The sequence below is a fragment of the Oreochromis aureus genome, linkage group 23, assembly GCF_013358895.1.
Source record: "Oreochromis aureus strain Israel breed Guangdong linkage group 23, ZZ_aureus, whole genome shotgun sequence".
Taxonomy (NCBI): domain Eukaryota; kingdom Metazoa; phylum Chordata; class Actinopteri; order Cichliformes; family Cichlidae; genus Oreochromis; species Oreochromis aureus.
Genome location: NC_052963.1, coordinates 15,008,871 through 15,029,731, shown reverse-complemented (window position 1 = coordinate 15,029,731; position 20,861 = coordinate 15,008,871). Strand labels below are relative to the sequence as shown.

Here is a 20,861-nt window from a genome sequence, read left to right as displayed (position 1 = left end):
TAACAACTTACTACAACATGTGCTTTTCAATTTATAGATCAAAGTGGACCTACAAATGCACAGGACGTTCATTAGTCTAGTATTTTGCAACTAAACTGAAGTATTTTATTCCCACAATAGCAATGGGAGTGCATTTTATTGAAAGTTGAAATGATTATTTCTTCTCTGGAATTTTCACAGTCTGCAAAACCATTAAGTGGGCCACACTGGATGGGTCATGCACCACGGGTCAGAGATGGACCCAAACACAAAAACTCAATCTTAAAATAAAGGTTTAGCTTTAAAAGAAATGTGATTTACAAGACTCCAAATGAGAAAAAAAGATAAAAAAAAATAAACTCAAAGTAAGCCAAAAATAGCACAGGAGACAAAGACCTGAGCTCGGGAACATATGTGAAGAGCACAGGAGAAAAAGAGGGCAAACCGACAACAGGAAAGAGGAGAAGGCAGAGTGAGGATACACAGCAGAGAGAGGCAAACACAGGTGAAACCAGTGAAGGCCAGAAAATCCCAAAAGAAGGAAAAGAACAACAAGAGGAAGTGAAACACAAAACAAGACATGAGAAAAACATCCTGAAACAGCAAGTAAAGAGTTTTCATTTATTCCATGAAATCATGGTGATATTATACAACACATTCTGATTAGGCCTGACAGGTAATGATGTATATGAAATGTCATTTTAGTTGTATTTAGTTTGTGTCACACTGAGGATGTTTACATTTCAATATGTAATTGTCTTAAGATTTGCTTTTAGACTAAACATCAAAGTGCTGTTCTGCTTTTGAAGAAGACCCTGAATGACTTTAGATTGATTTAAATTGTGGACTTTTATTGATGGAAAGTTTAACTTGTCTTACACTTAAGTCTTACACTTTCTGAGAAGATGCAGCGTCACTGACAGATATAGGCGTTAGTTTGAGGTTTAGGCAGTAAAATGTGTGGTTGTACTTCCGCTTGTCAGTTACATAAAGTATAATGTGTACAAATCCAGAATATGTGCATGCTCACTGATTGCCTTGGTTATAAAATGGAGTAAATGAAGTTGAAGCCTTTTACCCCTCTGTGTACAGAGGCTATTTATTGCATGCTATTTTTGACACATCTAGCTAGTAAAACATAGCTATATATATCTGTATAAAAGCTACGTTTAACCAGGTCATTGTACTGCAGTCTGAATGGGTTTATTTTTGTATTCGCGTTCTTACTTGCTATTTAACTTTCAGTGTCCTACTATAGCACGCCTGCACAAGCACTTCCTTTTTTGAAGTGCCAATACTTTGATGTTGAGATAGTCAGAGAACAATTAAAGTGGGCATTGCTGTCCTCCAGTTTCCAGTATATGAGCTGGCATATGTGTGCTGCATTAGTGTTTATTTCTTTTATTGATATGGATCAATGGAGGCTGTGCTTTATCCTGCTCCTGCCGCTTTCTGGGTGTTTTGAAAGTGAAGGTAATGTTTTCTATTTCCAAATTTGCAGCCTCTCTTTCATTTAAAGAGGACACAATTATCTGTAATTTTCACTGTTGAGTTTGTTAACCCAGACTATATTGTACAGTACATAAACTCTTATTTGTTTGTTTGCAGTGACTATTGTGAAGACTACTGGGAGAGAAGACCAAACTCCAGTATGCACCAGTGCAACACTGACTGTATGTAATATCAGCACAGAAAGGAGAAGAGGAGGAGAGTGTCTCCTGAAGTATAAAACCAGTGAGGACTTTTTTCATGGCTGTGACTCCAGGTTCACGCTGACAAAAAGAAATCAGACTGTGTTTCTCCACCTGAACAATTTAACATCGGAGGACAGCGGGAACTACACCTGCAAGTGTACAAGCACCAGAGGAACATTTGTTCGGCATCTTATTGTCACTGTGGAAGGTCTTGATGCATTCTCAAGGAAGGTGAACGTAGAAGGTGAACACAAACACAAAGGTAACACTGTGCAAACTTATTCCTTACTTATTTCTCTCACACGTGAGTTAAGGTGGTTACTTTCCACTGCTTTGACAGTGTTTATCAAGTGTTTCAGTGATGTGATATCCACACTTTAATAAGAAGGTAGTACTACATGGTGTTTCCATGGTTTTGTTAGTGGTTACTATTCACGAGGTTTTGCTTTTAGTTTCTGCAGACAGAAACATCAGCTGTAATAAACTAGCTGAGATAATGTTAAGGTTTTTCTTTGCAGATGACGTCCAGAAAGGTGGCCGCAGCTTAAAGAGAACTGTAATTTTACTTTCCTTGGTTGGTGCAGCAACAGTCTTCATTGTAATTCCATTTTTTCTGGGAGTTATCTACTGTATTAAACGCCACAGGTAAATGACTTAAAAAAATATTCACAACACAGATCAACTAGATAAAATGAAAAGATATACAGGACGATTTACTCATTTTATTTAAGAATGTAGAGTAAATCAAAATTTTATCACAAGTTTTAGCTTTATTTTTGTGAATACATGTTTCACTAATGATGTTGTTCTTTCTCATCCAAAATGGCAGTGCAAGGTCAGAGACACCGGGATTATATGTAAATGAAACTCCTCGCTTTTTGGTGAGTAGTACACCATCTGGCCAAAAGAAATACACTCTAATATTTGCTGGTCTGGCTTTAGCTTTAGTTACCTACCTTTAGCTACTTTTGGCAACATTTCAATAATCTTCACAATCTGTCACAAGATTTACTCACGTCCTCTCCCGCCTTTGTAAACATGTGAATTTGACCTTCCCCAGTATGCTATCAGTGATATCCCAATTCCCCTCAAAGAGAGCAAAATGCACCACAGAGAAACACAGAAACAAAACACTCCAGCAATAATAAGCAATAAACAATGACAGGCAGTGTGGTCTTTTATGTTGTGAGGACACCCAAACCCCCAGCAGAGCCATCAGAGTCCAGACATCAGAACACAGGGTGGGTGATGAGAACCACATGAGCCCAGAAACCCCAAATGTCCAAAACTGAGAGAAGACCAAAGTGTTGTGAAGACCAGCATCCTGAGCAAGAAACATGCAGGAAGGTCTCCACCGATTCCCAGGACACCTCGCCGAGAGCCAACAGAGGCCAGACAGCAGAAGCTAGTCCCACCTGGCAGCATAGATATCAACGAATAGAAGCACACATGAGGAGCCGAGGGACCTCAAACAGTCCCAAAGCCCAGGAAGCTCATCAACTGGCACAAACAGGATACTAGAGGACATCTCCAGTTCCACAGGATAACCCAGCCTCACAGGGCATCCACCTGAGCCTCCACCACACCACGACAAAGCAAAAGGTACGCATCCCATCCCAGAGTGTTGCTTGCAGGGACCAGGCACCAGGCTCGCTGGAAGGACCCCACACCTGCACCGTGGATGCCTGCACAGCAGAGCAGGGGCAGACCAAGGGAAACTTACACTGATTTTTTGATCTTGTATTCTATTGATAATGGAAGAATTGGACCTCTGTCTTCTCCAGAAGCTTCCCAATAAGGTCTGGACTGTGGTGAAAATGATGTCTCACAGTCTCTGTACCCCTTTTTCACAATTTGAGCCAGATGAATCCTGGCATTGTTCTCTTGGAATATGCAGATGTGTGCCAACCTGGGAATAACAAAAATTCCACAGATGGAGAAATCTGGTCACTCAGAATATTTCAGTAGTCAGTTGATTTTTATTTTTTATTTTTTTTTTGACGCATGGCATTGCTGAAGCTAGGTCTGAGATGATGGGTGAATAATCCACCTCGTCTTGCCCTGATGTGCCGGTGAATATGGATTTTCATGTATTGCACCAGAGCCCAATGATTATGCTTCCTAGCATAACCGAAGAACTTATTTCTGATTAGCTTATAGCATAAACATAGCTGTGAGTTCTACTGATTTCTTTTACATTCCCTTTCTATTTAAGACTTTATTTTAAAGGCCCAATAATCAATGGAACATATGAAGAGGATTTTAAGGATCAGTAAGTGTGTGCGGTTTAGATTCAGCAGAGATTAGTCCCTGAACTACATTGAAAAGTTCAGATCACAGTGAAACATCACAGTGAATGTGACCCAGCAGTGACTCTCATTGGTTATTGTTCTAACTGAGATCCAGAATTCATTTTTTTTTTTAAAATCTACTGATTGCATCCATGTTATTGTCTTATAGGATGATGTTGATCTCGAATATTCCTACGAAAACCTTCAACTGCCAGGACATGATGATATCGATCAAACTGTCGTCTCAGGTCACCATTAGCATGGCACCAAAAGAAATTTAGTGAGAACCACAGAAACCGTCGACTTGGGTGATCAGGAAGCTGATCTGAATCATGAACACTGTAAACCAAAAGTGAGTCTAATATCAAATATCAACAAATACAGTGGCCTTGAGGCTGTTCCTTTATTTATCTTTTTCGGTCAAAGTTTTGGTATTAAATGTAATGTGTTAATCATCCACTAGACCTATGTATTGCTTTTGAGACAGAAAATAAATAACCGCATAGATTTAAATACATAGAAAGTATTGTTGTCTCCTATTTTTAGAACTGAGAGTAATGTTTGTTAAACATGTGTAACTGGCCTATTTTTTACTCAAGGAAGTTTCACTTGAGCAAAATTAAGTAACATTACACAAAGACTTTTTGTCGCCTACTAAGTTATAACGGTGTGATGCAAAAATTGCACACTGCTTTTTATTATGTGCAGTGCAGTGAGCTGCACAGATGCTGTTCTTTATTTAGAGATCAAATTCAGGCATCTAAATATGAGAGAACCACAAACGCAAATGGATCAGCTTCAGCACTTTACTTCATCTCAGTAACTTGATAATCACACATATTGTAACATATTATGTCATTACACTGCTTGGTGAAACTTTGCACCTTTTATTCAGTCTCTGTGGGAACCCTCGTTACAAAGTGATGCACTGTATTGTTGCATTTATCTGCAAAATGGTGATGCAATACATTACTGTTCCGTGTACTGTAAGTTTGTTACCGTGCCTTTTCTTGCACATTAGAGCAACAATCATTTGATCTCAGTTCATGGACACAAAAACAGATCATCCTTAAACTTATAAGCCATGCAGATACAAAAGCACACCTGTTCAGCTGCAGGTTAATGTAAATATATAATCAGCCAATCATATGGGAGAAACTCGATGAATTTAGGCTTGGAGACATGCAGTGATGCATCATCGGTATCCTAGTGAATTTAGACTGAAGTTAAGAATGTGGAAGGATTGACAGGATGGCCTGATAAAGAGAAAATATCCTCTGCGCAGCTGTTCTCTTGGTGAAAACGCCTTGGTGATGTCAATGGTCAGAGGTCAGAAGAGAATGGCTAACCATCTTGGAGCTAACAGAAAGTCAGCAATACAGAAGGGCATTTCTGAACACACATTAAACCTTCAAGCAGATTACCTACAGCAGCTGAAGACCACACTGAGTGCCACTCCTGTAATTCAGAGCTGCCTGAGTTCTTCATGACATAGATTGATAAGGTAACAGAAACATTCCTCAGAGGTTTTAGTCTATAGTGACATGATGGGATCACACAGCTGCTGCAGATTTGTCAGTGTCACATCCAAGATGTGAATATCCACATAGTCATGTACACCGGAGAGAGCATCTTCATCCAATGCAAAGGTACAATTTGTCCATGAGTGTCACCTACTCTAACCAGAGATGCTATCAGATGATGATGATGATAAAATGGCTATTAACAATCGCTAAATAACATAATACAATGACAGTAAAATGCAACACTATTACAAATAAGAGAATAGGACAGGGTTATTCCTTTTGATGAGAGAGACAATGAGGATGGTGGATTCCCTTCAGATTCAGGTCTGATGATGAGTTAGGTCAGGGGGCAGTTAAGGGGCAAACGTATGAGATGTTTGTCCAAGTAATAGTGTGTGTATGTGGGTGATGATGGTGTTTACACATTTTTGTGTCTGGAGCACAGAGAGTGAGATGAAGGCCGATGAAAGGTAGTGTGATGAAATGGTATTCCAGACATTAAAAACACCAGAAATGTGATATTCACCTCTGTTCCACATCCACCAGCAACTTCTTCCTGAAGTTCAAAGAACAAAGAATAATTTTCAGTGTCAGACACACAAATAGGTACAGTCTCACTAACCCATGCTTGTGCACACACACAGATATTTTATAAATGCTTGTATGAAAATGAGTTTGTAAAAATAAAAGTTAACATATTGAATTAGATGCTTGTTTTTCCTTTAATCTGTTATATGAGTATGTATAGAACTGGTGTACCTGTGTAGCACATTGTTGCCTTGAAGCAGCAAACGAAGGAACCCGCAAGTTCACAAAATGTAAGCTTAACCTTCTTTGCCATAGATATTTATGTCCAGCATTATCCTGGAATTGACCTACAGAAATTAAATGGCATTGTTATAGTACAGATGGGAATATACTGATTAGTAGTAAAGCTTCACATCTACAGTATATAAACAGCATCTAATGTGAATTCTGTTGCATAAGATTTGATGTAATCCTGTTTATCTTACCTTGATTAAAGAGAACATGATTACATGTTAATTATTTAGTGTAAAACAGCGCCACCCAGATATCATCTTGAAGCACAGTGAGATTTCACTGTAAACAAGCATTCTTCTTTCAGCGGTTCTCTTTAGGGGTCAACTCAGCAGCTCATCTGTATCTCTAGCACCCTCTTCTGTCACACCAAACCTCTGCATGGCCTCCTTCATTACATTCATGAAACTCCTCTGAGACTCATCTTTTTTCCTTCTTCCTGGCAGCTCCATGTTTTGCATCCTTTCTCCAGAATATCCTCTATCCCTCCTCTGCACATGTCCAAACCATCTCACCCTTGCCTCTCTAACTTTGTCTCCAAAATGCTCACTCTCTACTGACTTTCATTGTTCTTCTGTCCAGAGCATATCTTCATCTCTCCAGGCCCTCTTCCACCCGCTCCCTATTCTCACTACAGATCACAGTTTTTGAGAATCGGGACAATTGTAATGACATTGTCAAACCTTATAGTTCACATAGATTCCCACCTAACGTCGGACTTCCTGCCTATCAGTGTTCACAAACACCTTGCAAGTCCTTGTCTCATCTCTCTCCATTTCACTGTAAAATACTGTGAAACAATACTGACTATCTCTTCATCAGTGACATAAGAGGGGGTTGTTGGATATTTCCGGCCTCTCTCTAAAACAACAGCAGCAGCGGTTAATGGGTTGTCAGCTTGACCTCACACCATCATGATGCTTCCTGCATCAGCTTCCTGTCCTCATACATGCATTCAGCTCCTTTGCATGCAACAGGTTTTAAAGAGAGACTCCCCAGCAAAAGCTACTTAACTTGCATAAATAAATATTTTTATTTCCATATTCTATACTGTGCATTTGTAATGTCCAGAGTTGGTCAGGAGGATGCTGACAGAACTGACACAAAAGGAGCCTTTATCATTTTGTGAACCTGTGCATGGATCTGAGAATTCTGCATGTTTTTCAGAACTAATGCTACTTACAGATAAACACAATGAAAACTTCTGAAAAGCTGTGAACATTAAAACAAACACAAAACCCTGCAAATAAGGCGTTATGTCTCTGTCTACCACTAAGGGTTTAAAGGGAGTCCCCTCTCTGGTCCTCAAACCACAGTCTAATGAGAAGTTTTCAATTAAAGGTGTTGTTTTTAATTCACAAGGCCAAGAAAAGGAAACAAAATCAGCTATATTTCAAATAAATATACTTAATTTTTCAGTGGCAAAACCAAACCAAAGGCACTGGACCTAAGGCCTTAAATAAGCAGAAACAGCAGAAATCTGTGCAAAAGAAAAAAAAAGGCAGTTCATTCCTTCTGCTTTAGTGATATTTACAGTGAGTAACACTGTGCAGGTATGTACAACAAGCAGTATAAGCAGCATGCATTTGGTTCAGCAGCAGGTACTGTGACTGTTTAGTGCAGACACTATGTGAGCGATTTAAGTGCTCATCAGAGGGAACGCCTGTGGAAAGAAACTTGCTCTTTAGCGCCTCCCAGAGGGGAAGAGTTGGAACAAGTTGTGTACAGGGTGAGATGGGTCTGCAGTGATAATGTCTGCTTATTTGATGAGTAGACAATATCTGTTCATCAAATGAGTCAGGACTTGAGTCAGGACATGACAATATCAAGTCCTGACTGTTCTTTTTAGTCTGTTCTTGTCCCGTTTTGTGGCTGGTCCAAACCATACAGTGATGCATGTGTGATGGACTTTCTCAGCTGGAAACTCGATGCTCAGATGTTGGATACTAGATTGACTTTAAATGTTGATGCTTCGTATCTGTCAGAAGGTTTGTAATTCACAGACAATTTGGAGTGCAGGACTATTGCTACTGCTCAACACCAAGCTGAAGTCCACAAACAGGACGCTAACATATGTCCCTGGGAAGTTTGGCTTACATCCGCCAACATCCCTTCCTATTTTTAAAGCATCATCCACTGACCTAGGTTTAGATTATATGCAAATTTGGTCACCAAGAACAAATAGGTGCCCTGTTTAAGACCATATATTACTCACTATAGTTGTGGTTTAATGTTGTAAAAATGTCAGATTCACTGAATAACATCTAAGAATCTATACTGATGCTGAACTGATAAGGTCAAAGACTTTAGATGCTCTCAGAGAAAACTTTAGACCAAGCTACTTTTGTGTCATTTTCTCTCAATTTGAAACAGAGTCACATTTTTTAGAAAGAAGGTTTGAGATGAGCTTTTAGGCTATCAGAGTGTTTCTCTTCTCTTAAAAAAGCCTCTCACAAAATTTAGCATGATGTGAATCAAGGGCAGAACCCCATTTCTTCAGACAAGTAGAAAGACGCAGGCCTCGGCTGGGTTTAAATGTTTAATATAGAAAAATTTGAAGAACGTTGCCATGAGTGCAGTCAGATCGTCGTGAAAGTTGAATCTGTCGTGTCTCGTACTTTCTGTGAAGCTGTATCATCATTGGGTCATTGACCTACAGAAAAAGGTGCTACTTTGAGGTTTTGGCAGCAAAACCTTTGTTTGTACTTCCCCTTATCTCTTAAGTAGAGCGCAGTGCACACAGTCGTAGATGGTTAATGCCCACTCAACTTTTTTGTCATATTTTTGACCAAAGACATACAGAGTAATTCTGCTTTTGCCTCTGTGTGCATACCAGTTCTGACTTTTAGTGAACTGCGTCTAGCCAATAGCACTTGCTTTAAAATCTACAGTTTATTTTACTGAGTTCTTTTTTTTTTTAATGTCTAATTGTGTTTTATTTTTGTTTTCACATGCTTGCTTGCAGTTGTCTTAATACGGCACAAGTAAGCAGTCCTGTCAAGCACTTCCTTTTTAGAGATGCAACTAATTTCAGGTCCCTAGAGAACAGCACAGATGGGCGTTACTGTCCTCCTCTCTAAGTCCTTTCCTCTCTCACTATAAGACGTAGTACGCTAAAACCTGCTGTACTAGTTAATTCTTAACCAATATGGGTGTACGGAGACTGTACTTTCTCCTACTTCTGCCAGTATTTGTGTTTTGTGGTGTGGAAGGTAATGAGGTTTTTCCTCTATTAGTTTTCATCTCTTTTATTCAGATGACATCATTTTCTGTCATTTGCAGCAGCAGCAGTTGCTAACCCATGCTGTAGTTCATGGTTATTGTAATGTTTTGCAGAGACTATTGTGAAGATTATTGAGAGAGAAGCAGATGTTACTCAAATTTGCTCCGGGGAAACGCTGAACAATATCACACTAACAGTGTGTAAGATCGGCAGTGAGCGGCACAGGACAGGAGAGTGCAGTCTGATGTATCAAGATGGACAAGAGGTGTTAAACAAATGTGACTCCAGGTTCAAACTTATGAAAGAAAATCAGACTGTGTTTCTCCATCTGACGAATTTAACACAAGAGGACAGTGGAAGTTACACCTGTGAGTGTGAACACAACAGAGGAACATATGTGCTCCAACTCAATGTAACTTTGAAAGGTAAAGTGTGGATTTATTAAACGCCTTTTAATCCAGACTTAATGTATTCCTGTGGGTATTGGTACTACATATGTGGGAATACAAAACACGGAGGGCTCTCATGGAAGGTGAACACAGGTTAACATTATGCTTAATGTGTTGCAGGATCTATTTTCTCACCTCTTTTTCATTGTTGATCTTTTGAGCTTGAGCTGTTCTTTCATACATGGTTTGATGTTTTTTTTCAGGCAAGGAAGAGTCGACCGGTTCAACAGAAATATTAACTTTAATCCCTTCTGGACTCCTTGGTGCAGTAGGGGCCGTCATTATAACTGGATTAATTCTGGCATGTACCTACTGGATGAGAACTCAACACAGGTAACAGACTTCAATTTTATTTATGTGTTACTGCAATAGCTTAATTTGAATACTGACTTTTTTCTTTTTAAATTTTTTGGAGCAAGTTACTTTTTTTAAACCTTGATTTTTATGCATATGCATGTTTCACATTTCATGTTTAACACTATCCTCTGTTATTATCTAAAGTGGCTACTCAGTACCAGTAACACCTGGATTATCTGTGCATGAAAGTCCCGGGTCTTTGGTGAGTAATGTAATTAAAGTCTAGCTTAGGTTAAAGAGGACAGTTAGGTTTAGGATTTTGACTTTAGCTGATGCTTCTTTGAGTGGCATTAGGAAATGATCAAGTTATCATTAACTGATTAACACACCCTAAGTGAAAAGTATGAAGGCTGTGTATGAGTGTTACCTGACACAAAAGCAGTCGTGCCATGTACTGTACAATTTATTTATTTTACTTATTACTTATATATTTGTATGAGTGTACATGTATGTGTGCACGTATGTGCAGGTATATATTTGCATGTTATGTATGTATATATGTGTACATATGTGGATAAACTTCGATGTCAGGTTAATGATTGTTATCACCATGGATATTCCTTCTTTCTTATGTCATTTGATTTCATTTACATCTCTCTCCCCCTTCTACCTTGTCGGTTTAAGCTTGTCCTGTTTTCCTTATTCTATGTCCTTGTCTTGTTTTTGCTTTATTAAAAATAAGATTAAAAAGAATTTAAAAAAAAATCTTCTTATAGGATGAAGATGACAAAGAGAACCCCTATGCAAGCCTTCAGCAGCCGACAAATGATCTCTACCAAACTATCACACCGGTTCATCATCAACACAATTTCAGGAAAAACTTAACAAGAACCACAGAAAATTTCTGCTGTGATGATCAGGACGATGATCCAGACTATTGTGTCTATGAAAACATTTAAAGTCAATCTAGTATCCAACATCTGAGCATTTTATATCAACACTATTCTCATCAATCACAAATATGTATATGTATCAGAAGTCACCAGTAAGTTCAAAACAATATTCTGGTGGATAAAGTCTTAACATGGCAAACTCTTTAAACTGTGCTCACATAGTCTCTTTATTACAATACAAATACAACAAACTGTGAAATATAACTCGCTCCAAGAGCTGTTTCATGCCTTGAGTTCTGTATAATCATCTTCAGATCTACCTGCTACAGAGTCGTCACTGCCAGACTCCATGAATCTGCTTAAACATATAACAGAGTTAAGTCTGTGCATTTTAATCATGATTGTACTGTGTTGGCTATAAATGATTCATATGTAATCCTTATTGTAGAAGAAAATAAACCAAAAGATTTTAATGTTTAAGTTTTGAAGGCATGCAAAATAATTTTAATCATGAAATCTTAATTTGATAAAAGTTAAGTCATTGCATTGCACAGAGTGCATTTTTATCATGCACTTGTGTTTTAAGGGTGCTATATGAAAGTGAGTTTGCAAAGAGCGGCATAGAGGATGCAGACTTCTAATTACAGATCAAATTTAGACCTCTAGCTGAAAACCACCAAAGCAAACATGTCAGTTTTAGCACTTCACTTGACGCAGCAACATCTCACTTATTTTCTCATCAGATATGGTAAAACCCTTGGTCCTTAAAAACTAACGTTTTAATTTTTTTAATTGCTCATAGTGAATTTGATGTTAGCAAATTAAAAAATGCACTACAAAAGCATCACTCAACTATTATTTCTGCAACACTGCATCAGATTTAAGGGAGTGGGGAGACCAGTTTCAATAGCTTTAAAACTGAAATGTTTGCTCTTATTGTTTGAAAAAAAAAAAAGAGCAAATTTGTGTTAAATTTGTCAGAAAAACTAAAATCCTGGCACTTTTAAAATTATTGGGAAAAACCCAACAACGCTGCCCTGGGAGATTCACTTGGAGAATATCTCATTTGAAACTATGCTATTCACTCAGGTCTGTTAAACCTGAGACAGAGACGTGGTTCAAGGTGTAAAAACAATTTATTGACAGCAATTTAAAATATGTCAAATTAAATGAGCTGGTCATTGAATTGCATATGTGCTATAAATTCAGAGCTGAGACTTATGGGTGAATGGGATGCCCAAAAAAATCACCAACTCACACCTGCAGCTCAAACCACCAGTGCATAAATAATTATGGCACACAAAAGTTCCCACCACCAAGGCACCCAGTCACCAACACTTTAGGCCTTTAGCTTCTGAATAAAGGAAACAATTTATTAATATATCCAAAACAGAAAAACTGTCAAATACACCGTCTGTGGTTAACCCTACTGCAGAAACACAGTAGTGGCAGTGGTGTGAGAATTCAGTAAAAAGGACTAGATCTTACAGTCCCTGATAATACATTGCTTTAAATGGAGAAAATCTTGAGGGATGGTTGTGATGGGGAAAGGCAGCCCAGACACTTTACCAGATTGGGACACATCGTCAGTAGTGGACCTTGGATTCATCGGGTGTTTCGGCCATTATCACTAGACACCCTCATCCAAAGAGGCCCTGCCAGGATTGATCAGGCCCTGGAGTGTGTCACTGGTTTATGTTAACTTGTTATTTCTCTTCTTCTTTCTTCTGTTTAGTTTCCTACAGTTTATTTTTCTATTCACTGCAACTGAGAAATAATACTTACCTCTTTAGCATTTATGGAGCCTAACTTCTTCAAAGGGATAGAAAAGGTGATAGAGAGAAGTAAGACAAAAGGGACAAGATAGGAGAGAGCAGAGAGGAGAGCCGGAAGGGGGGCACCCGATCTGGCTTTCCACACCTCCCCGCCCGATCGGGCTGTACGCTCTACCTCCCCACTGCCTCCCAGAAAAGGGAAGAAGAGCAGAGGGGAGAAGAGCGGAATATTTCCTTTCTCTTGCAGTTAGCTGACTGCCTTAGCTGCCCAAGTGATGTCAGCCTTTTTTAAGCATAGCCAGTGACCGGTCCTCTCAGCAGTGTTAATTAGTTCTCTTATAGCCTGCCGTTGTGCCTGTCCTCTGATCCCAAGCTCTCTGAGCAGCTTTGCTGTTGTGTCTTCCACATTGATCTTCCAGCCTCTGTCCTCTGCCTCAGCTGCTAAGTTGGCATACTGCAGCTTCTTACGCTCAAACCCTTCCTCAGTTGCTTCTTCCCATGGTACTGTCAGCTCAATGACGTACGCAAGTTTTTGGGAGTTAGACTAAAGGACGAGGTCTGGTGGCAAAGTTGTTGTTACGATCTCTGTGGGAAAAATTTGCCTCTGTTCCAAGTCTGCCTGCATCTGCCAATCCCTAGCAACCTTCAGCGGACCCAAGTCCGGAGTTGAGGGGCTCATCCTCGGTTTATCTCCCTCCCGGACAAATGCTGATGAAAACTGACGCTCCACTTGGCCCGTGAAAGGTTGAGCATTGACGGATTTTCTTTTGCACTCAACTTTCTCGGCTACACACCCGAGAACCTGGTTGTGTCTTCATGTGTATCTGCCCTGAGTAAGGCTAGTCCTACAACCAACCAAGATGTGCTTGAGTGTTGCTGGGACTGTACACAGGGGGCAGGCTGGGTCCTTTCCAAACCACAGCTGCAGATTTATTGGGGAAGGTAGCACATCGTATGTCGCTCGGATGATGAAACTTAGTCTATTAGACTCCATGCCCCAGATTTCACTCCATGAGAGTTTCCTCTTTTCCACACTCTCCCAATTCACCTAGCGACCTTGTTTGGCCAGCGCTCTGGCATGTCTGGCTGTTTCCTCCTGTCGACGCACCTCCTCCACCACCATTTTTCGATGTTCGGTTACAGACGCCTGTTGCCACCGAGGTGTTACTGCGCCAATACCAAATCCTCCTCTGCCCTGTTGGACGTAACCCACCATGTCACGATGCTGAAGAGCGGATTTCGCCTGTAGCACAGATGTGGCTGGGGTCCACTTCCTCCTGTTGCTAGGGTGGGAGCAGTGCCTCTCACTATGGGGTCCCGGGAGTCCGTGAGTGACATCTCAAGCCTCACTTTTGCACATTTAAACTCCTCAACCAGGCTAGGCATAGGCAATGACAGTATCCTGTCGCTTTAGAGTCCAACGCTGCTGAGGCATTTGGGAAGTACGAGCCACTTCTTAACGTAGGAGCTCACTAGCCTCTCTAGTCGATTGGCGTGATTGAGTGAGACCTCGTACATTGTCAACAGCCACAGGAGTCTGGGTAATAACCCAAACTGGAAGCACAAGAGCCTCAGTTTTCCTGGGAGTGCAGTATTGTTAATCTGCTTGAGGTCATCAGCCAAGTTCTGCCTTAGCTGTTCTAGTTGCCACGTATCATTGAGGTCTGCATTATACCACCGTCCCAGGCTCTTTATGGGCTTCTCTAAGACTGTTGGAATTGGTTCTCCACTGATATAGAAAATAATAAAAATTTACAATCAATCAAAAAAAAAAAGTAGCCAATTAAGACTGAGGCAGCAAGGACATGTTTGTGACTCTGATCTATAACAGCTAGGAAAGTCAGATGACCAGAGACCTAGACAGTGCCAATGGATGAAGGATGCTTAGATAGCAGCTGCTATTTTTTTTTTTTTAAACCACATAACCTCATTTCCACTAACTGGCAATTAGCAATGCCAGATTAAATATAATATTCATTCTGCTACACACAGCTGGATAGATCCATGTTTTTGTGTTGTTTATGCCAAATTCTAACCTTAAACTGTGAATGCTACTAGTTACTTTTGGTGTCCAATTTTGGTGAGGTGTGCAAATTGTAGCTTCAGTTTCCTATTCTTAGCCCATAGGTGTGGTACCCAGTGTGGTTTTCTGCTGTTGTAGCACATCTTCTACAAGGAGTTCAGCTTGGTTGTAAGGCTGCGTTCACACCGAACGCGATAGAGGCGAGCGAAAACGCCCTAAACGCCCCTAATTTGACGCGTGCACATTCGCACCTCAACGCATGTCCAAGAAAAACCCATCACGCCTCAAAATTGCATCTTTCCACGCGCGTGGACCGGAAATGTGGGAGGAAGTTGTGCCAGATGTGTTGTGCTGCAGATGTCCTCTGAATAAACACATTATCTTGTTAGCGGAAAGGTATTTGTACATCAGTGGGAAAATAGCGGGACAGTAGGCGGGCTTGCTAGCTTTATCGGGTCAGTCTGAAAATTAAAAAGGAGAATGAATGAACTTACCAGGTTGCCCGATCTCCTCACTTCTGTGCCTCCAAGCTTGGTCCTTTTTATTCCTGTCTCGGTAGAAGTAGCAGCTGGCATCATACAGCTCTGGGTGATTAGCCACGGCAGTGATAAGTTTTTCCTCCATACTGAATGAAGAATGAAGGGCTTTGGTTTGATCTGCACCTGTGACCTGGTTACAGCCACGTCACCGCCTCCTGATTGGTTGTCGGGCGCGATTTGACGCCGGAGTTCATATTTTCCAACTCCAGCGGTTGGCGCGGATACGTGCGTGTGCACAAAATGCAACACACAATCTGACACGCGTGGTTTTCTTCGCGAGTCAAATGCGCCCCACGCGGTACACTGACGCGCGTTTCACGGGTTTTGGCGTTTTCGCGCCGCAAATCTGCTTCCGCATGTTCGCCGGATGCGCAATCGCGTGTCATCGCGCTCTTTCCATTGACTTTACATGTACACCTGACGCTCTGGCCGCCTCTATCGCGTTCGGTGTGTGCGCACCGTAAGTGTTGCCTTCATCTCAGCTCAACACAGTTTAGCCATTCTCCTCTCACCTCTGGCATTTTCACCCAGAGAACTGCCACTTATTGGATATTTTCTCTTTCAGACCATTGTCTGTGAACTCCAGAGATGGTTTTGTGTGAAAATCCCAGTAGATCAGCAGTTTGTGATATACAAAGACCACCAGCAACCATGCCATGTTCGAAGTGACTTAAAATGCCTTTCTTCCTGATTCTGATGCTTGGTTTAAACTTCAGCAGGTTTCCTATTCTTTGCATGCTACAGTTTTATCTTGCATTTAGGGACTCAGTGATAACTGTGTTTACTCTTCCCGAGGCTTGGAGTGGTACCTGAAGGCCAACTATTATACTGTACTTATAATAACTAAGGGCCCTCATATTGTTTTTGTTTTTTTTAATAGTCAATCAATGACCTTGTGATCTGGCAGATATTCCAGCTGCTGAGTTTTTAACATTATTAAAGTTTCCCAGGTGTTTCTGAATGATTTGAAATTTATTAAGTTTATGTTTTACAAAAACACAAGAAAATAACTGCAAATAACATTACAGTGATTTGCAAAATATTGCATTCTGCTTAGGGGAGAATTTAAAAAAAAATAATAATTAAATTAAAAAAAAAAAATAGCAGCTGCTATCCCAGCTCCCCTCCCCCTGCTTAGGGGAGGGAAGCTGGGATGCTTTTACACAGCATCCCAGCTTTCTTGGCAATAGGGTTATACTTTCTGTACCTTTTTCCAGTAAATAAGGCTTATCTTGTTAAAATGACAGTGAAAGTGAAAGGGATTACTTTCCGACAGTAGTGGGAACATATGACTGTGGACCTGGTCTTTAGTGATGCCACTTTTAGCATCACTGTGCCTGTCTGCTGTTTTGCTTTCTTTTTCAGTCTACAATTACTGTAAATGGTCTTCCTTTGTAAGAAAATTCTGACCTAGATGTACCTCTATGAGAAGTGGTTGTTTCAGGTTCACCAGTGTCTTCCTCTTTTCAGTAGAAAATCCTCTGCACTGTTGGCATGTGTTACACTGTTGTGCAAAGACATCTCGATGAGTATGGACATACTGAAACTGGGCTTTATTCTGGTTTTTCCAACAACCATGTGCTTCAAAAATTAATGGGAAGGTAATGTAAGGAAACTAGTTTTCACAAAATTTTTAGTTTAAGGTGAAAAAGTAAATATTTTGTGGTGGGATTATAATCTTTGCAGTAACTTTTGACACAGATTCAATTCACCGTTTGTATTTCATTGTGACTGATTGCAGAGACTCTTGTGAAAAGATCGAGAGGAGAGCCGGTTGTGACTCCATATGAAACTCAAATATACTCCAATGAAACAAAATGTTATTACGCTGACTGTCTGTAAAATGAGAACACAGAGGAGCAGAGGAGGACAGTGCCGTCTGCTGTATCAACACGGGCAGGACTTTGTTAATGAATGTGACCCCAGGTTCACGTTGATGATGATGATTTCTCCACCTGATTGGTTTAACAGCAGAGGACAGTGGGAGATACACCTGCGAGTGTATAAAAACTGATGGAACATTTAATCTTCATGTCAATGTCACCATAAAAGGTAAACTCTCTTTGTTTAAATCGACCACACTGTGACTAAATTTATATTAATTTAAATGAATGAAACTTTGTTTTAAATATGTCTGATATGATAATGTAGTGCATGATGTGTGTTTGATTTACAGATGATGTCAGTCAGAAAAGATTAAATCAGAAAGAGGCTCAGACTTCAGCCAAAATGACTAATTCCATTTATTTGATTGGTGTGGCGGTTGTCATCAGTGGAGTTATTCTGGGATTTATCTTCCAAGTGAAAAGTCTATGGTGAGATAATCTTTGACTGTAATGGTATTAAAACTCATTACACCATTTTGATTGTTCCCCAGATAATTGTAAAGTAAATGTTTAAGTTCATTCTGGATTTTTCGGTGTTTATAAATGTACTTATACTTATATTTTCTTAAGGGGCTGTTTGAGGTCAGAAGCATCCGGACAGTCTATGCATGAAACTCACAGCTCTTTGGTGAGTAATATTGTCAACGCTCGTGGAATGAGCCGTGTGAAAATTAATGAGGACCCAAGATGCAGGCAGCTGAGATGCAGGGGAGTTTTTATTGAGAAGGTGGTGATACAAACAGAAACGGCAGAGGAGTGGAGGAAACTAAATAAAACCTAAACTGGGAAAAAAAAACTAACAAAACAAACCTGAAGCGCTAACTGGAGACCTGGGGAGACATAGAAACATGGGGGAAGAAACACAGGTTGACGCAGGGAAATAACGCAGACGAACCAGCCACTAACAGAGGCAGACATAAGGCTTAAATACACAGAGGGATAACAAGGGAATGAGACACAGAAGGAGGGCACAGCTGGGAGTAATCAGACATGACGGGACAGGGGAAACGTAAACTGAACACACGGACATCAGACACGGACCTTCACAGTAAAACAGAAAACTCACACACGCAAAGACACAGACTCAGAGATGCGGGTTAAACACAGACCTGACTACACTAGAGGAGAAACACAGAACCAAAACGTAAGAATAAACAAAGATACATCAAGACATCAAAGATTAATAATATAGAACAGAAAAAACTGGGTCACAGACCCAGGACCGTGACAAATATATTCTTATACTACAAACCGTAGCTAGTTTAAAGTTTGTTACTAGACATACAGAAATGTCCATTTAGAGTCTTGTGAAGAAAAAAAGAAAGACGTTGTAGTCCGCTGAAAAACTAAATACACTTCATGATTTAGTAGCTTGTAGAACCATGTAGGTAAATTTGCATGCACAGGTCACACTGCAGCATTTCAGTCAGGTTGAGGTCTGGACTTTGACTGGGTCACCTCCATTTTTTCTTGTTCAGCCACTCTGCTGCAGATCTGATGCTATGTTTGGGATCATTGTTCTTTCAAATGACCCAGTTTCACCCAACCTCTTGCTGTTAAACAGATGGCTCCCATTTGACTCTAGAATACTTTGGTATACAGAGGAGTTCATGGACAACTCAGCGATTGCAAGGGCCCCAGGTCCTGTGGCTGCAGAGCAACCCATAATCACCACAGTGCCACCATCGTGCTTAACAGTTGGTCTGAGGTGTTTGTGCTAATATGCTGTGGTTGGTTTTTGCATTATGAACAAACATCTCCACTTCGGTGTCATCTGTCCAAAGGTGATTGTGCAAAAAGTCTTTTGGTTTGTTCAGCAGCAGCTTTGCAAAGATGTGCTGCCATGCCCTTTTCAGTCAAAAGTCAAATTCCAAATGAACCATACTTGCTCAGTGTTTTCTAATTGTGCTATCATGAATTTAAAAATTGCAGATGCTGACTGAGGCCTTTAGATTCTTAGATGCAGCTCTGTTTCTCTGAACATTGCACTGGTTGACCTCGGGGGTGAATTTGTCAGGATTTCTACTCCTGTTATGATCGTGGCATTGCGTTAACACACCACAGTTAAATGGTTATGTGTATATTTTTAAAGCATATATAATTATTTGTTGAATCGACTATTGCGGTTTCCCCACGCTTACCTCAGCCTATGACTTTTTAGCTTGGTTACATGCGAATCACAAATAGGAAGTGGCTGTGAGTTGATTAAGTATGCATAACAACAAGCATTATATGCTATTTTTCAGGAACATGAACATGACCCAGATGACCCCTACACAAGCCTTCATCAGCCAGCAAATGATCTTTACCAAACACTTTCCTCTGAGCACCATCACACCCAGACAAACTCAGCACAGAAACTGTCCCAACTTAATTATAAAGAAATGGATCAGAGTTGTAAAATCTCTGAAAAAACAAAAGCTAGGTTACCACGGACTGTTGTTTGCCACATCGTTTAAATATGTTTTTGCAATGTCACAAATGTCACGGTACTGGGTCTATGACCCAGTGTTTTGTGTGTTTTAGTTTTATTCTTTGATTATGATTATTTTCTCAGTGTTTCATGGTTTATTTTGAAGGGTCTAGTGTGTTTTTGTCATTGTGTTTAGGTTCACTTCCCCTGTGGCGTCATTATGTTTATTTCAGTCAGCTGTTTCCCCATGTGTTCCCACTTCCCCTGATCACCTCCTGTGTGTATTTAAATCCTGTCTTCCTTTGTTCATTATTCAAAAACACCAGCGTACCCTGCTGTGACACCAAATTTATTTCCATCTGCAGTAATGCTTCACCAAGATCTTGTTTTGATTATGGGAAACGTCTCATGCTCCTGAAACACTGACCATATAGCTGACCTCATTTCTTTAGGCATATAATTTTGTATGCCTCATGATCATCAATTGTGCACAGTTACTCACAGATCTTTCTATTTCTGATTAAAAAATGTAAAAGTATTGTGTCTCTGTAAATGCTAGTTGGAAAAAATATTGAAGAATCAAGAAGTTTATTGTCATATACACTGGGGGAGGTCCTTGATGATGTTGTGTTCCCTTTTTATAAACAGGGTATTATAAGTGACCTGCAGTAATCAGAACCTCTTTTCTGCCGCTTGCATCAGTGATCCTGGTCTTTCAGTAAGTACCTAGTAGCTTGTGACCATATATGAGGGTCGGGACGTAGATCAACATGTAAATCAAGAGCTTCACCTTTATGCTCAGTACTTTCTTTACTACAACAGACTGGTGCAGTGTCTGCATCACAGCAGCTGTAAAAGTAGACAGCAATTCAGACCTGGTGATGATTTTCATTCTCAGAGCTTCACACCGGACTGTGAATGACTCCAGTGCAAGCTGGTGGCCTCCGCCTGATGAAGCCAACATAATCACATCATTTCCAAAAAACGGACTGCCACTTGGATCCACCTGGAAATTCCTTCCATAAAAACTATGAACAGGGAACTGCAGAGTACA

At 40.3% G+C, this 20,861-nt stretch overlaps 1 protein-coding gene and 1 long non-coding RNA gene across 2 annotated transcripts; both read left to right on the top strand.

Moving 5' to 3' along the window:
• Nucleotides 1-9,457: 9,457 nt before the first annotated feature.
• On the top strand, nucleotides 9,458-11,734 carry LOC120436205. Its single transcript, XM_039606717.1, has 5 exons — nucleotides 9,458-9,521; nucleotides 9,646-9,957; nucleotides 10,185-10,314; nucleotides 10,483-10,540; nucleotides 11,055-11,734. The coding sequence occupies exons 1-5, from the start codon at nucleotides 9,458-9,460 to the stop codon at nucleotides 11,235-11,237; spliced, it is 747 nt and encodes a 248-aa protein (XP_039462651.1). The 3' UTR covers nucleotides 11,238-11,734.
• A 4,737-nt stretch (nucleotides 11,735-16,471) lies between these two features.
• On the top strand, nucleotides 16,472-19,940 carry LOC120436443. The gene is made up of 5 exons (XR_005610425.1): nucleotides 16,472-17,109; nucleotides 17,250-17,560; nucleotides 17,685-17,823; nucleotides 17,965-18,022; nucleotides 19,641-19,940. It is a non-coding gene; the product is annotated as an uncharacterized LOC120436443 (long non-coding RNA).
• Nucleotides 19,941-20,861: the final 921 nt, after the last annotated feature.

Coding starts and splice junctions, on each gene's coding strand:
- LOC120436205 (XM_039606717.1), top strand. CDS start 9,458: ATGGGTGTACGGAGACTGTACTTTCTCCTACTTCTGCCAGTATTTGTG. Junction 9,522..9,645: donor TGTGTTTTGTGGTGTGGAAG/GTAATGAGGTTT, acceptor AATGTTTTGCAG/AGACTATTGTGAAGATTATT. Junction 9,958..10,184: donor ACTCAATGTAACTTTGAAAG/GTAAAGTGTGGA, acceptor GTTTTTTTTCAG/GCAAGGAAGAGTCGACCGGT.